This window comes from Lactuca virosa, chromosome 3 (genome assembly GCF_052849685.1).
Source record: "Lactuca virosa cultivar CGN04683 chromosome 3, Lactuca_virosa_CGN04683_v6, whole genome shotgun sequence".
In the NCBI taxonomy this organism is placed as follows: Eukaryota; Viridiplantae; Streptophyta; class Magnoliopsida; order Asterales; family Asteraceae; genus Lactuca; species Lactuca virosa.
In genome coordinates, this window is record NC_136428.1 from 383,041,358 (window position 1) to 383,056,977 (window position 15,620).

The 15,620-nt window shown below is 39.5% G+C and overlaps 1 protein-coding gene across 1 annotated transcript; it reads right to left on the reverse strand.

The window, feature by feature from the left end:
- Positions 1-8,542: 8,542 nt before the first annotated feature.
- LOC145167700 (large ribosomal subunit protein P1-like) lies at positions 8,543-9,573 on the reverse strand. The gene is made up of 4 exons (XM_079086936.1): positions 9,443-9,573; positions 9,228-9,302; positions 8,859-9,074; positions 8,543-8,754 (listed from the first exon to the last, which is right to left on the reverse strand). Exons 2-4 carry the CDS (start codon positions 9,294-9,296, stop codon positions 8,701-8,703), a joined length of 339 nt encoding a protein of 112 aa, XP_078943062.1. The 5' UTR covers positions 9,297-9,302; positions 9,443-9,573; the 3' UTR covers positions 8,543-8,700.
- Between the last annotated feature and the right edge of the window lie 6,047 nt (positions 9,574-15,620).

Consider the following 15,620-nt stretch of genomic DNA (forward strand, 5'->3'; position numbering starts at 1 on the left):
TCTCGTGTGAGGAATCTCTGACGGCTGCTCCAACGACTCCCCGACTATCATCAATACAATATACTTAGTCAAAATCTGATAATTCTCCTTAGGGTAAAATGACCATTTTACCCTTGGCTAAAGTCAACGCTTTGGTCAAAGTCAACCTTCTGGTTGACCCGACTCGTCGATTTGCTTCACCAACTTGTCGAGTCCTGGATCCTGAAATCGCAATCTAACTCGTCGAGTCTCCCCTAACTTGTCGAATTTCCAGACTATTTATAGTCGCGATCTACCAATTTAACTCGCCGAGTCCCTTCGTCGACTCGTCGAGTTCTATTTGAAACTAAAACGGGACAAACTAAATCAACTCATTGAGTCCCTCTATGGACTTGCCGAGTTCCCATATCTGATTGAGCCATCTTAATGGATTAAGCTCCTAACCTTCAGATCCAAACTCCAAACTTCATCTACACACTGGGAATACACTTTTAAGGGTAAAGTTTCCAACTTTTCCAACTTTACCCGCTCTTAGTCCTTCTTAATGGGTTTAGCTCAAACCGTAACTCTCTAGAATATAGATCTTGGTCCACAAGCCATAATACCCCAAACCAAGGCACAATATACTAGATCTAGACTCTAAACATCAGTTGGACACGTAAAGTTCCAAACTTTCCTTCCATGCATGGCCTTTTAGGGCTAAAAAGACCATAATAATGTTTTTATGCTTGCATGGGGCTTCCATGGTCATAAATTTTGTACCTTTATGCCACAGAACCCCTCCTAGATCCTAGATCTGAAATATAAGTCACTTGGGACGTCCAAATCCCAAAGACCAAGGTTCTTGAACCAAAACCCTCATAAAATGGAAGTAAATAGATCTAAGAAAAGAATGATCAAGTTAGAGACTTGATTACCAGAAAATGTAGAAAATGGAGTGTAGCTTCTGGATCTACTCCTTCCCTCTGGAGCCCTCTATCTTCTACTTCTTCCACAAGCTTCAAAAGTGCACAAAGGTCACTCAAAATGTCTCATACACTCAAGGAAAGCTCTAGGGTTTCGTGGATTAGGGTTTGGGACAACGAGGCTATAAATGAGACCAAGGGGTGGGGATTATGATGCTTAAATAGGGTGCAAAACCCCGAAATTAGGGTTTCACTCTGGCAGACCTACTCGCCGAGTCGAGGGCTCTCGACTCGTCGAGTAGATTGCTTAAACCCCACGTCCAATCTCGCTTCTACTCGACGATTTTGGGGCCTCCAACTCGTCGAGTAGCTCTATAGAAATGAATAATTTATAAGTAAATGCGTACCAGGAATCTAGAAGTTACAAGTCTAGGTTGGGTAGCCTCGGTATTGAGTGCTTGGGAATCTGGTGGTTGGACCATGTGCGAGACTGGTAGTCTTGGGGAATGGCTTAAGGGTATTTACTTATCGGTCAAGTAACGGATGACGGAAAGTCATGGTGCACTATGCAAGTACAGGATTTCGTATCAGTGAGATGATATTTGGGGCATCTATATGCCAAGGGCGTCAAATGCGGGATTCCAGGCTAAGGAATGGGTTTGGTTCGATGTAGCTTAAGCAGTTGTGATGTGTCTCGGGGTGGTTCTATCTGTAATAAAGCCACGAAATGTTGGAATCAGGAAAAGGTGGGTAGTTGGTGATTGTATATGATAAGAGGCTGTTATGTATGTGTATTTTGGCTCAGCAATCGGGTAGGTGTCCGGTGTTCCGGACAGTTGGCAGACAAGTTGGGACCAGGGAGGTCCCAGTTGTTCTTGAGGAAAGCAGCTATGTGGCAGCATGATGAGTTGGAGTGGTTTCAGTGATTTGGGTCCATGTGTGGAGTTGCTTGTCATCCGGGGCATATACTAAGTTGTTTACAATTGGACTAAATAGTATCATAAGTGGAATAGCCAGTTGGGAGATAAGTGCAGTGAACTCAGCAATGATTCGATATGGGCGGTCTGTCACGGAGACAGACCATCTCGAGACTATAGATTTCAGACGGAGTGGAAGTGATCATGATGCAAGGAATTCGTTCATCTTCAGGTTTTAGAACCCTGCGAGGGTTGGCTCTGGGTGCCTTGGAAAGGCTAAGGAATGCTTGTGGTTGCGGCCGTGTTGCTCAAGTTGTATGGCGTGTCAGGAGTGGTAAGGAATGATTTCGAGGACATGATTTAATTTAAGTGGGGGAGAGTTGTAACACTCCGTTTGAAATTAAATAAAATGAGTAAATAAATAGTAAATTCTAAAACCCTGAGATGTATAATATAATTTATTGTAGCTCTAAATCCATAATATCTTAGCGGGGTGTTGGTCTTAGGGAGTTAAAAGCCATAATAGAGAGTTTGGGGGTTAAAATGTAATTTCCAGATTAGCTCTAAATCCATAACCGCCGCCGCTCGTAAGATTTTGGTCTCGTTGCTCCAGTCAGCATTCACCACTCCGAAGGGGAAGTTGTTGTGCGCGTTTGGCATGTGTGTCGATGGTAGGTAAGTACTTTGGGTAATTCTTTTCACTGCAGGACATGCTTATTTGTCTAGAAAACGGAGAGCAACCACCATGGCAGCCGACCATGGTGGCTGTCGCCTTCTACCACCTCTTTTGCCGCCACTAGCCACCATGGGAGGGTGGTTGTGTGTTTTTTTGGTGTGTGTTTACATGTTATGTGTGTGTTTAATGACAAATGTTGTATCAATTTTCTTAGTCAAAATTGAAGAAGATTGCCACCACCACCGTGAGGTGGTGGCTGCCGCTGTCGACCACCACCGCCCGAGGTGGCAGTGGGTGGTGCTCGACATAGTGAAACCCTAATCGGCCTAATAGCTTAATCTTGGACTTCGCTGGCTTGTAATTGGGTTGAAAACCCTAATTAGGGTTTAGAAAACCCTAATTTCGGGAACGTGAATTTTGAATTTGTCGGGACCTGCGTTTGGACCATTGGATTTGGGATTTTGAATTACACCCGGCCACATTGTATGTTTGGAGTGGTGGAATTAATGGATTAGTTCCTTAATGGGTTAAGTAGGAACACTTAACCCAAGTCGTCATTTTATGTAAAAAAATCCTAATTGGGTTTGGGTTCTTGTTGGGCCATTTCTTGGACTGGGTTGTTGTGGGTCTTCGTGGGCGAAATGGGAAAAAGTTTGTTGACTAAGGAAATTGTTGGGCTTTAGGATAAGGCCCATTGGAAAGGTTTGGGTCCAATTTGGAACTGTTAGTTCATGAATTCTTTGTTGGAGCACAATCGTTGATTCCATTGGCTTTTGCCCAAATTGGCGCTGTTAGTTCCGTTTCTGCCCCCGTTGTCATTTCCATTCGTGTCGTTACTGCTGAAATGGACCATGGCGGCAGTAACCGCGGTTGTTACAGCAGCCTGGAACACCGCAGAGTCCATTTGTGGAGGTGGTGGTAGTGGAGTTGTTGAGGTGTTGGCGGCACACCTGCTACCTCTTCATGGTGGCATCTTTCTGCCATAAAGTTTAAAGGTGGAACGACGATAAGTCTTTGATAAGAGTTATGAGTTGGGTATTACCGTAATGGAATGTCTCGATTATATATGTAGTAAGTCACATTGTTATTGTAATTTGCAAGCAATTCATAATGGAAATTTACTATAATAAGTAGAAAATTGCATAACAAATAGTGACACTCAATGAAATAAAATGCATGCCCATTTCATTGATAATATAGTACTAGTACATAGTTGTGTGAAAATTAACCTTAAAGAAGGTCTACATGAAAGAGTAGCACCAACGCTTACTCGTAAATATAATCAATACATGAGTAGTATAAGCCCTACTCGCGGCGGGTGGTCTCCTGTGGGCCATGGGATGTAGTCATGGAGGCCTGCATCTCCGCTATTCGGCGCTCAGCCGCGATCACCCTCTCCTCGAGAGTCGAGTGTCTCTCCTGCTACTCCCTTGTTTCTACTCGAGTGGTTGTGAGGTCCTCATGGAGGCGGTTAATGATACTACATGTCTGGGGGTAGTCCCTCTCTAGTCGTCGATCTCATGTGTCAGTGGCCTCATTAGCGGCCCCCAACTCCAAGATTCGATTCGCCGACGCCCTGGTCTGATCTCCGAGATGCGTGATCCGCTGAACAATGATAAGGAGGGCCCTGTCTGCCGGTCCTATGTGACTGAGGTTATAGAAATCTCGCTCCATGTCGTATGGGGAACGTTGGTGTTGCTGTCTGCTCCACCACTCCAGGTCCTCCGCCCAACGGGGCGTGGGTCCCTGGTAGCCCAAACGATGTGCGGGAACCCGAGCGACATAGGGAGGATTTATGACCTCGGACTCTGCGTCCTAGTCCTCCTCTACCTCTTCCTAGTCTTCTTCTTCCTCCTCTGGATCTTCTTCGGGGTCTTCCTCCATTATCTCCTCAGGATCCTCTTCGGGATCCTCTTCAATCCAACCACCATTTCCCTGGTTAGGGAAATAGGGGTCTTCGGGCATGTGGAACCCTGCCATGACGTCTGTACGAGAATAGAGGTATGAGAAATACATGAAAGGCTTAAGTGTATGATTCTGTAAAATTCTAAAATACTCCTATAGTATTTTAATCTTTATGGTTGATTCTAAAGTTTTTTGGTATATAGGGTAGGTAAGTTTTAGATTCGTTGCCCACCACGACCATTCCTAAACACATGTTAGTCATATCTCGTATAAATATAGTTGATCAGGCTATATTTATCCCATATATGATTACATAATTGTCTAGGCTTAATCGTAGTGTTTAACTCATCTAAATACTTTTTACATTGTTCTTATTATAACACTGTTTCTAGTATGTATGCATGTATGTATACTTTTTATAAAAATACTATTATATTTTAAAAGTATACTTCTTAGTCAGAGTGTTTTAGCTCCATTGTATTTATAGTTGTATATATTACATGGTTTGATATACTTAGTTCACTATAAAGAATGCTCTGCTACCAATCTGTCACACCCCCAAACCAGAACGGCAAAAATGTATGCGGGTGGATGACTTTCATGTACAGTATCATAACAATTGAATAAGAGTGATCAAAGCCATACAACCATCATATTGATAATTTATAAGTTTACATTGTATTCAAATCGTTGTTTGTTTGATGCCAAATACAAATGACAAAAATATATGACGTGACGTTGCTACGCCCATCTTCAAAACCTTTTTGGTTACCTGTTCACTGATTTCCTGAGAATACAAGTGATTTTGAAAAGTGTCAACAATTAATTTGGTGAGTTCATAAGCGTTTTGTATGGAAGAAATCGATAGCTTTTCCTTGAAAAATGATAGAGTGTGCTTTCAGAATATCCAATATATTCTTTAAAAATGAACTGTCAGTCTTAAACCCAAGACCAAAAATGTAAGTAGTGTTGTACTAGAGAATACAATTATGAAGTTTCATCTTTATATAAAAGTACTTGAATGTATGTTATCCCCGTAAACCAAATGTATTGTTAATACCCCATGTGAGTTATTATAACCATGTTAACGACTAGTTGGCCTGTTACGACGTTCTTCAGACGTCGGAATGTTAGACATTTGTCACCCCAGGCCTGTCGGTCTAACTATAGCTAACAGTTTAGGTGCGGGTTTGTCAGTCTCGTATAGATCTATACACAAGTGTCACGCTCTCTTATCGAGACTTTGGTTACAATACAGGACTTTTGTAGGTACCCTGGTTGGTACGTGAAGACGATGTCTCACAAAATTTGTATTAACGGTTTACGTGTAGTGTAATGAAAACCCCTTTTTGTAAGTGGAAAATATTACCTTTCCATAGTGTTAAATAATTATACCTTTAAATTATTATTTGTTTCGTCCGAGATGATAAAGTAGTATTTATGATTTCCAAACTATACCAATCATAGTTTATTATGAATGTTTAGTTAAGCCTATTTATATAATCATTTATTTAAATACATAGTAGTTGACTCGTCTAGATGTTTTTAAACGATTTTATCATGAAATCTTACATCTGACACAGGTATGGGAACATTTGCTAAGAAAAAGTCAATTTCTAGTTTTTAACGGTATTTATTGGGAAAAATGACATTATAAGACTTGTTTCTAACCTTTTTGGGATTTTAACTCAAAATAGTTTCATATGTTGTAAAACCATATTTTTTATCATAAAAGTCTTAAAATCCTTGTAACTTTGTGGTTTTAACCTTTTTCTAAAGAACATATAACTTGTTTATGTTTGTTTTTCCTAGTTTTATATCTTTAAAACTAGCATACCACAAATAAATGTTCTAAAAACTAGAAAGTCTCATATTTCTTGCAAATAATGCTTCATATTCAAGATAGAAATAAAACATGCAAACTTTTGTGTTATAAACCAAACTTTACTTGTATCCCCCCCCCCCCCCCTAAAACATGAAAAACTCAAAAATATGGGGGTATGAACTCACTTTGAGTGTGGTTGTGGTTGGATAAAGAGATGATTGTGAAGATCTTCGAGCCTAGAACACTTGAAGGTGGTTGAAGAACTCTTTGAAGGTGGTATTATCCTAAGAGTTTTTAACACATGATAATGTGTGTAAATGAGATGAAACTAGCATAAAAGTGTGTAGAAACACTAGATTATGAAGAAAACACTTACCAAATTGTCAAGAACCACTTGAAAAAGTTTATCTAGGAAGAGCTTGGACTTGTTCTTGAGAGAATATGGAGTAAGTTGAAGAAAATGGAGATTGTGGGGGGGGGGGGGGGTTTGGGGAGTTCTCGGCCATGTTTAAGGAATGAGGGGTAAGGTGATATTTGCTTTGTTATTTGTTGGATAATTGCATTGATTCACGCTCGGTAAAACTTTGTGTTGGAAAGGATGAAACACATGTCACGAAGTCAACTCTCTTTTCTCTTCTTTCCCACCGAAAACCCCATAGAACCACCGAAATCACATGTGATTTCGGTCTAGCACCACCGAGATCACATGGTGATTTTGGTCCATGTACCAACCGAGATCACATGGTGATTTCTGTCCAAGTACTAACCGAAATCACAATGTTTTGGGGTTCTAGGCCGAGAACCCTAAAGGCAAGGGATAAATCACGATTGACATTTTAACTCGTTGACTTGTTTAACTTTTGCTGACCCAGAACTGCCAGTTGTCACAGACAACCTGCCAATATGGAACTTTAGGAGAATGCATATACTGACACACTCGATTGACCGCAAAGGCGATGTTCGGTCGTGTGATTGTGGCGTACTGTAGAGAACCAACAACTTGTCGATATAGCTTAGGGTCAGAAAAGGGATCACCATGCAGGGTTAGACGAGACTGGTTGTCAGCAGGCGTGGAGATGGGAGATGCATCATTCATGTGAGTACGTGTCAAAATATTGTTGATGTACCCAGCTTGACTCATGGTGAGGCCTTGAGCATGACGCGTGATTTGAATGCCAAGAAATAAGTGTAGATCGCCCAAATCTTTGAGGGCAAAGTTCTGATGTAGTTGTGTAATAAAGCGTTGAATGAAATTTGCATGTGTATCTGTGACAATAAGATCATCCACATTGACGAGGACATAAATCCTTGAGTAATGAGATATGTTTTGAGTTTGGTGAACCAAGCTTGTGGCGCCTGCTTAAGACCATACAGTGTTTTGTTGAGGCGACAAACATGAGAGGGTTTTGTGGGATCAATAAACCCTTGTGGTTATTTCATGTAGACAGCCTCTTCTAAATCTCCATTAAGAAAAGCATTGTTTATATTGAGTTGGCGAATACACCATCCAATGGAGATAGCTAGGGACAGGAATAGGCAAATAGTGGTGGGTTTGATAACTGGACTAAAGGTGTCGAAATAATTGATGCCTTCCTCGTAACTATACCCCTGAGCCACGAGACACGCCTTATGTCTCTCAATGATTCCGTTAGAATCACGTTTTATCTGGTAAATCCATTTGCACCAGACCAGGTTGACGTTAGAGGGGCAAGGAACTAGAGACCAGGTATTATTTTTTACAGGAGCATGATACTCAAGTTGCATAGCTTGTTGCCAACGATTGAATGGCTTGTTTGAAGGAGGATAGCTCAACAAAAGAAAGGGAAGTGGTGGAGGCAGAAAAGGCATTGGGTTTAAGGGAGTTTGTGTGTGCTCTGGTTTGTATGGAATGGGTATTGTTGGGTGCCAGTCATAATAAGAGGGAGTTGGAAGTGGTTGTTTAGCTCGTGAACTGATTGTAGAGCGTTGGTATGGAGGTGTAAGAGATGAAGGAGAGGTGGAGGTGGTGTTACTAGTGATAGGTGTAGTGGGAGTGTGAGGTGGTGAGGGTGGGGGTGATGGTTGTAAGTCGGCCACATGTTGAAGAATATGTGGCAGAGGAAACTCACTGAACAATACTACCAGTCAACTTGGTACTTTTTGAGCAATTTCTATAAATTCAATGGTATACCAAACACAAAAATAAGTTTGGTGAGTTACTTACGCTTACTAATCTTTATCCCACTTATTAAATCCAAAGTTCATGAAACATTAAAAATATAGTTGCAAATTTTCATAAAATGTGATAGCATAAAACATTCTAGGAACGAATATCAAACACAACTAAATACCAAACTAAACCTAAAAATTTGGTTTTAACATATGCATAAAAGAAACATCGACAGTTTTAAAAAGAATAGCAAAAATCACTGCTTTTTGAGCAACCAACCACAAAACAAGATGAAATCATGCATATTAGAATTCTTGCAACAAAAAATTATCAAAAATATGCTCCTAATCGAATAAGCTGAATCCCATGTCATCATCACTCTCTTCCTTTGGCTCTTCCTGTATCATCGTCATATGATTTACCAAAAAACCATGTTAAACTGATATAATAAACCAAACACAATTTGTTGCAAATGAATGGACAAAATAGTATATTTACTTACCTTTTTCTCCTCTGCGGCAGGAGCTGCAGCAGCTGCACCACCACCACCGGCAGCAGGTGCAGCAACCGCCGGAGCAGCTCCACCACCACCACCGGCACCAACATTCAAGATCAAATCGTCAATGTTCTTCTTCTCTGCAAGCTTGGCGAACAAGCCTGCCCAGTAAGATTCGATGCTCACATTAGCAGCCTTCAAAAGAGTTGTAATCTTTTCAGCCTGCAAGAAAAAACATCCAATTTTGTAGTTTTAAAAAAAAATGGTTGCAATTTCATCAAGTTACATATTTTGTTATAAACCTAATAATGATCATCAGATACAAAAAAAAAAGTACAAAAAATCATAAATTTATTGATTAGAAAAGATAATCACCGTGATGGGGATGCCATCGTCGCTGAGAATCAGACATGCGTAAGTGCAAGCAAGCTCCGAGATCGACATTCTTCTCTGTAACGAAAATACAGAAAAAAACTTCAAATTTTCAGATTTAATAGACTTTATAAATGTAAAACGCTAACCAAAAACACACAGAGATATAATCGAAATGATGATTCATCAAATAGAAGAAAAAATGATCGGAAGCGAACCTGTGATGAAGCAGAAGCTCCTTTTTTGGGGATGTTTGTGAGTGTAAAGAATTCGCCTGCTGCAACCTGCAAGTAGTCAATTGAAGAAGTCTAGGGTTTTTTCAGGTTTAAATTGGGAGTTAGCAAAAACCACACGAGTATGGGCTAGTTTATCTGTAGGCCCAATAGTAAACCTCCATATGATATAACAACTCAATTTAATCGATTTTCTCGTAGATTAATGTACTTTTTATCTTTTTTAAACAAAATAGTAACCATCTTAACTATCTTAACTTAATCAATGAAAATCAATTTTACCAAATGTCATGTTCTCATTGAATTTGAGATATGTCATTTTCGAAAAGCTTTTAAATTATTTTTTATCCATTTGTCATTTTCTTGTATTTTGCGTTTTCTTAAATTTAAAATTCACATTTTAATGAGATTTATATATATAAAGTAGATCATTCTATTAAATTCATAATAAATGCCCTACAACCTTTTAAATATCTTACATTATATATTAAATTACTTACTTTATTTATTATATTTTTTGTATTTATGTAAAATTATTACTTTAAAAAATATGTGATGGTTATAATTTTATATTAAATTTTTTTTATAAACTCGTGTAATACACGGGTTTCACACCTAGTGTAACATATTTTAGAACTATGAGTTGAACTCCAACCAATAAAACGGAAACTTTGTATATATATACAATAATAAAAAAGATTGGGATAATGACTAGTTGATAGGGTAAGGTACTTTTGCCTTTGATCACATTTGGCCACTGAACTTTATTTCGTGTTTTATTAACCCTTTAACTTGTTGAACTGTATTAATGTTCCCCTTATGACCAGTTTTCAAAGGATTTATCGATCCTACGTGTACTTTTTATCTTATGTGGCGAATGAGGTGGCATTTAGGCCCCGATTTGTCATCCCCCTCTCGTTAAACTTTACCCTGAAGTCTCATTTGGTCCATAAACTCGATTAGGGCACAAAATTCTCCATCGATCATTCGTCTCCTTCAATCGTTCTGTAGAATGGCATCATCACCAAATCCCATTAATCAGAACTTCATTGTAGTGGATTTCCACTACAATGGTCAGTTTGCACCCAAGCACTTGGTCTACTTTGATCCCGGCAGAGCATCAGTGCGAGATGTTGACTTCAATGCATTTGGGTATGAGCAGTTCATGGAATTCCTTCACAAGTTCACCAGAACGACAAGCAAAGACATCTATTTCTGCCTTCCACAAGAGTCTTTAGGTTAGGGAATTCATACACCGGTGAATGAGGGTGATTACAAGGAATTTTTGGATTTGGCGTATGCTGATGACAAGAGAATGAATGTATATATGGATCACCAAAACGAACCTTTCTTCGACTGGATTGAGGCTAAGGAAAGTGAAAGTGAAAATGAAGACCTAGATGAAGATGAAGATTCAGTTATTGAAGATTCATATATTGTTGATCATGAAGAAGATGATGCTACCTATCCATTTCCAGCAAACAAAATTGCACATGATAGATTTTTAAACATCCTTTGTGAACCTACAGAGAATGAAGATCAAGATGATGAATACGTGTCACCCCAGTACCCTATGTATGATGAGAGACAACCATGGGATCAGATGAAACCAATGATAGGTATGCGATTTTCTAACCCTATTGAGCTTAAACATATGTTAAGTAACTATGTAGTTGCTAATGGGTATGATCTATGGTTTGAAAAAACATGACTCTGATAAACTGTTAGTGAAATGTTACAAAAAGAATAAGTCACCATCTTGCCCCTTCAGACTATGGGCCTCCTAGATGGGTAAAGAAAATACTTTTCAGATCAAATCTCTAGTGAGTGAACATAATTATTATAGGGTGTTTAAGTTTGGATCAATAGTAACTTACAGATGGATAGGCAAACATTTTATGAGTCAAATTATAGAGAACCCAAAAATGAGTGTAAGGAAGATGAAAGCTAAAGTGTCAATAACAACATTTAACATAAATGTGAGAGTGGAGCAATGTAGAAATGCAAAGAAATTTGCATTACAAGAGATTGAAGGAAGTCTGATTGAACATTATGGGAGATTGTGGTCATATGAGAAAATTATGAGGTCAAATCCTGGGTTTACTATGAGGTTAGATGGGGACATCATGCCAGATTCCACAACTTTGTTTTCCAAGTTCTATATGTGTTTCAAAGCTGTAAGGGATGGTTGGTTAGAAGGGTGCAAGCCTGTAATTGGGCTTGATGGTTGCTTTTTAAAGGGTATAGTTAGAGGAGAAGTTCTTTCAGCTGTTGGGAGAGATGCAAACAACCACATCTACCCTATAGCATGGGTTGTGGCATGTGTTGAGAATAAAGAAACATGGAAGTGGTTCATATATTTGTGTAACATCCCGAAAAGAGGTATAGTTCTTTGACCTTAATCTTCTATATATTTGTCAAGACTAGTCCTTATTGAGAAAGGGTGGCAATTGAGTACGTGGGGCGTATGCATGTGTACGCGCAACGTACTCATGCACTTTGCATGATCGCGGAGGCCACCTAGTACGCTGGGTGTACTAGGCTCAGAGTAAAACCCTAATGCCATTTTATGCCCTTATTTAAGGAACATGATAGCCTCATATCCAACCTCCAACCTCCCTCAAACCCTAATTTCGTATTCCTAGCTTGTGTGAGTGTTTGTGGCTCATTTGAGTGTTCTTGTGAAGCTTTTGGTGAAGAAGGAGCCTTGAAGGAAGGATAGCTTGTGCTTCTAGCTCTTGGATCTAAATTCTACTCTTATTGGTGCATCTTCCAGAGGTATCAAGTTCGAAACTTGCTCATTGTTGTGTTAGTTCATGTTTTGGGTCCATTTTTAGGGTTTTATGTCCCAAGTTTAGAGCTTTGTGAGTTTGGTGAACTCCAGAGCATATATCCTGTCCTTTTAAGTGTATTTGGTTGTCTAGATTCATAAAAATGGGAACTTGATCGTCTAAATCTCTCCATGCATGAGTTATGTGGGCTTTTGTGTTGAGAAGGTTAGAGTTTGTGAGTTTGGGACTTTTTCAACCATGCTAAGGCTTAAAGTCCACGAATTTATGAAGTAATAGGCCTTATTCGGCTCAGATCTGTAGTTGTAGCATTTTTCTTAACAGATTAAGACCAAGTGAAGTGAAGAGTGGAAATTTGAGGAGTACGTCGTGCGTACTCCCAGCTACCCTCAATGTAGCGCTGAGACCCCCCGATGCATGCATGGTTGGTTGTACGCCCAGCGTAGAGGGCTGTACGCCCAACGTACTCGATGGGTGTTGACTTTCGTTAACTTTTGAGCTTTTGGTTAATTTGTGGACCTTTGGCCAATGAAGGGCAAAATGGTCTTTTCACCATCCTGGGATTTTGTAGAGAGACCCGGTCTAGAATTTTGAGGTTATTAGTATTAATTATTAATTAGAGTTGAATATGACATAATTAGGCGGAGTCTAGACTAGCAGTTCGGGTGCGAGATTGATTACTTTCCAGCGAGAGGTGACTCTTCTCACTATACTTACCTGTGTGGTAACTTTTATGTGACTGGATGGTCTTATTCATGTTATGGACCAGAGGATCTTATCTGTTTATGTATTATTATGTATTCTGTCTTTGTGACTTATGCTGTTATATTATTTTGTGTATCTGTTGAGCTATGACCGGATGGTCCATACTGAGACGTGAGACCGGAGGGTCTTCACTGAGACACATGACCGGAGGGTCCTTATCGAGGTTTAGCCAAGAGAGGCTACTTATTTGTGTATATGGTATTTTGGGGAACTCACTAAGCTTTGTGCTTACAGTGTTGATTAAATATGTTTCAGGTACATCATGGGATCGCGGGAAGGCACCGACATGATTGTACACACCAGCTTGATGATTAGGGTTTATGTGGATTTTGAGATACTTGACTTTTTTCATGATATTTTGTATTTGACAATTACATTTTGGCATGGGTTGATTGTATGAACTATGTTTTGAGAAATTTAAAAATGAAAAAAAATGTTTGAAAATTTGCGTTGTTACAAGTTGGTATCATATTCTTGGTTTGAGGGATTCGGGCACACCCTGGGGTATGTCTGGACTTAAACCGAGGAATTAATTAAAAAATTTCGAAAAGAAATGAACCTTTTTCTTAAAAATATTTTAAAAGAGTAAAGAACTTTAAGAGAAAAGCAAGACAAAGCAGTGTGTACAATCAGCTTGAGCCTGAGTAGTGATTTCCCAAAATACCCTTACTTGATTATATTAAGAGAATGAATTACTCCTGACTTGTTAGAACTGCATGATAGATAGTAGGCTAGGTATCTACATGAGTATGAGCTAGAGTTGCCTGATTTATGATGCCTTATCCTATGAAGTCGTTTCTTTAATTGAACCCATCCTTGCTAATTGCTCTAGGTATGATGCTTAGTTGTACATGGTTAAGACTTTACAGCCTTAGAATGCATGATTTAGCCTTTTTCTTGTTCCTTGTTTGGTTGTGGACTTGAGGAAGAATCATTTATTAGACTGTCTATCGAGCCATATATCATGTACAATTGGTGTGCATGGAGCGGATGGCGAGGATGGCGAAGATCTTGCGAGGTGATTTGCGTCGAGGAATAGTCTAGGTTGAGTGGCTAGATATCTAGTTAAGAAACCCGTTGAGGGATTAGTTATATATCCATGTGGGATAGAGTACTTGTGACTTAGAGTCTTAAGAGGACGACTTCGAACAAACACGGGTTGGGGTTAAAGGTAGTATTGGGCCCGTACTACTGAAAGCATTGGATCCGTACGTGACTCAAGAAGGAATCTTAGGATACTAAGGAGCTTGCAGGGACATATAAGTATTGTGTGTGCGTTTTAGCCTCCATAATGATTTCCATGATTATGTTTTAGAGAATATGGTGGTTACCTGTGTTTCAGGCTCCAGCAACCCCGAGAGGTCGAGTACCAGTGACGATGAGATCCGCAAGATCATTGCTGACAAGGTGGTCGCAGCAATCAAGGAGGCCATCCCAGAGATGTTCGGGTCTATTAAGACCACGTTGATCAAGACTTTTGACAAGCGCTATGCTTCCGTCACCGAGGTTGCCACTGCCGTAGCCACCGCAACCCTTACAGCTGCGAGACCTCAGGAGGTGATTCTTTGATGTTCCGAGAGTTCAGCAACACGAAGCCACCAGAGTTTGATGGGACCCGGGACCCGATTGCTACGATGAGATGGATCTCTGATGTTGAGGGATGTTTTTATATGTCACACCCCCAAACCGAAACGGCGGAAACATTCGGGGGTGGATGACGTCATATGTAGTATCACAACAATTGCATCATAGTAATCAAAGTAAACACAACCATTACATTGAATATATAAAAGGTATTTACATCTATTTGATTCATATTTATATACATCAAAAGTAACAAAACATAAAGACGTGACTCTCTATACGCTCCGTCTTCTCAAAAGCTGCGGGAGTACCTGTCTACTGATTTTATGAGAATACAAGCGGTTTTGAAAAGAGTATCAGCATTAAGCTGGTGAGTTCATAAGCATGTTTTTGTAATGAAAACCTGTTAATGAATAAGTGAAAATGTTTTTATGTTTCCAAGAAAATCCAATATTTTCTAACATATGAGTTTGTTACAGTATTCCATAAAGTATTAGTTCGAATGCCTGTTTACCACCAGATGAATTGTATAATACTGTTTTGAATGTAAAACCCATTTTGTATGAAAACCCTGGCTATCACCAGTATGTATAGAATGTTCTGTTGGAAAACCCTGGTTACCACCAGTATGTATAGTAGTTTCATTACTTAAAATAAAACCATGTATTTTATCTCCTGGAATCCTCCAGTATAATGTATAGTAGTTCTATTAATTAAAATAAAACTAATGAAGAATGAAATCATGTAAACAAAAGGTTAGTTTATACTATTGCGAGTCGTATAACCATGCTTGATACGATTGATGACCTCTACGACTTTCTTCAGGCGTGGGACGGTATGATATTTGTCACCCCAGGCATGCCTGCCTAACTGTAGCTGGCAGTTTAGGTGTGGGATTGTCAATCCTGAATAGATCTATTCACAAATCCCACGCTCTCCCTCCAGGAGACTCTGGTTACACTAAATGATAGGATTTAACCTGTACCCTGAAAGGTACAATTGAAGAGTTGTCTCACAATCCTGTA

Bases quoted from the DNA above. Each gene is read 5' to 3' on its own strand.
- LOC145167700 (XM_079086936.1), bottom strand. From the start codon at position 9,296: ATGTCGATCTCGGAGCTTGCTTGCACTTACGCATGTCTGATTCTCAGC. The intron at 9,075-9,227 runs GTGATTATCTTT...TTTTTCTTGCAG, and splicing joins ACGATGGCATCCCCATCACG to GCTGAAAAGATTACAACTCT. The intron at 8,755-8,858 runs GTAAGTAAATAT...ACGATGATACAG, and splicing joins CTGCCGCAGAGGAGAAAAAG to GAAGAGCCAAAGGAAGAGAG.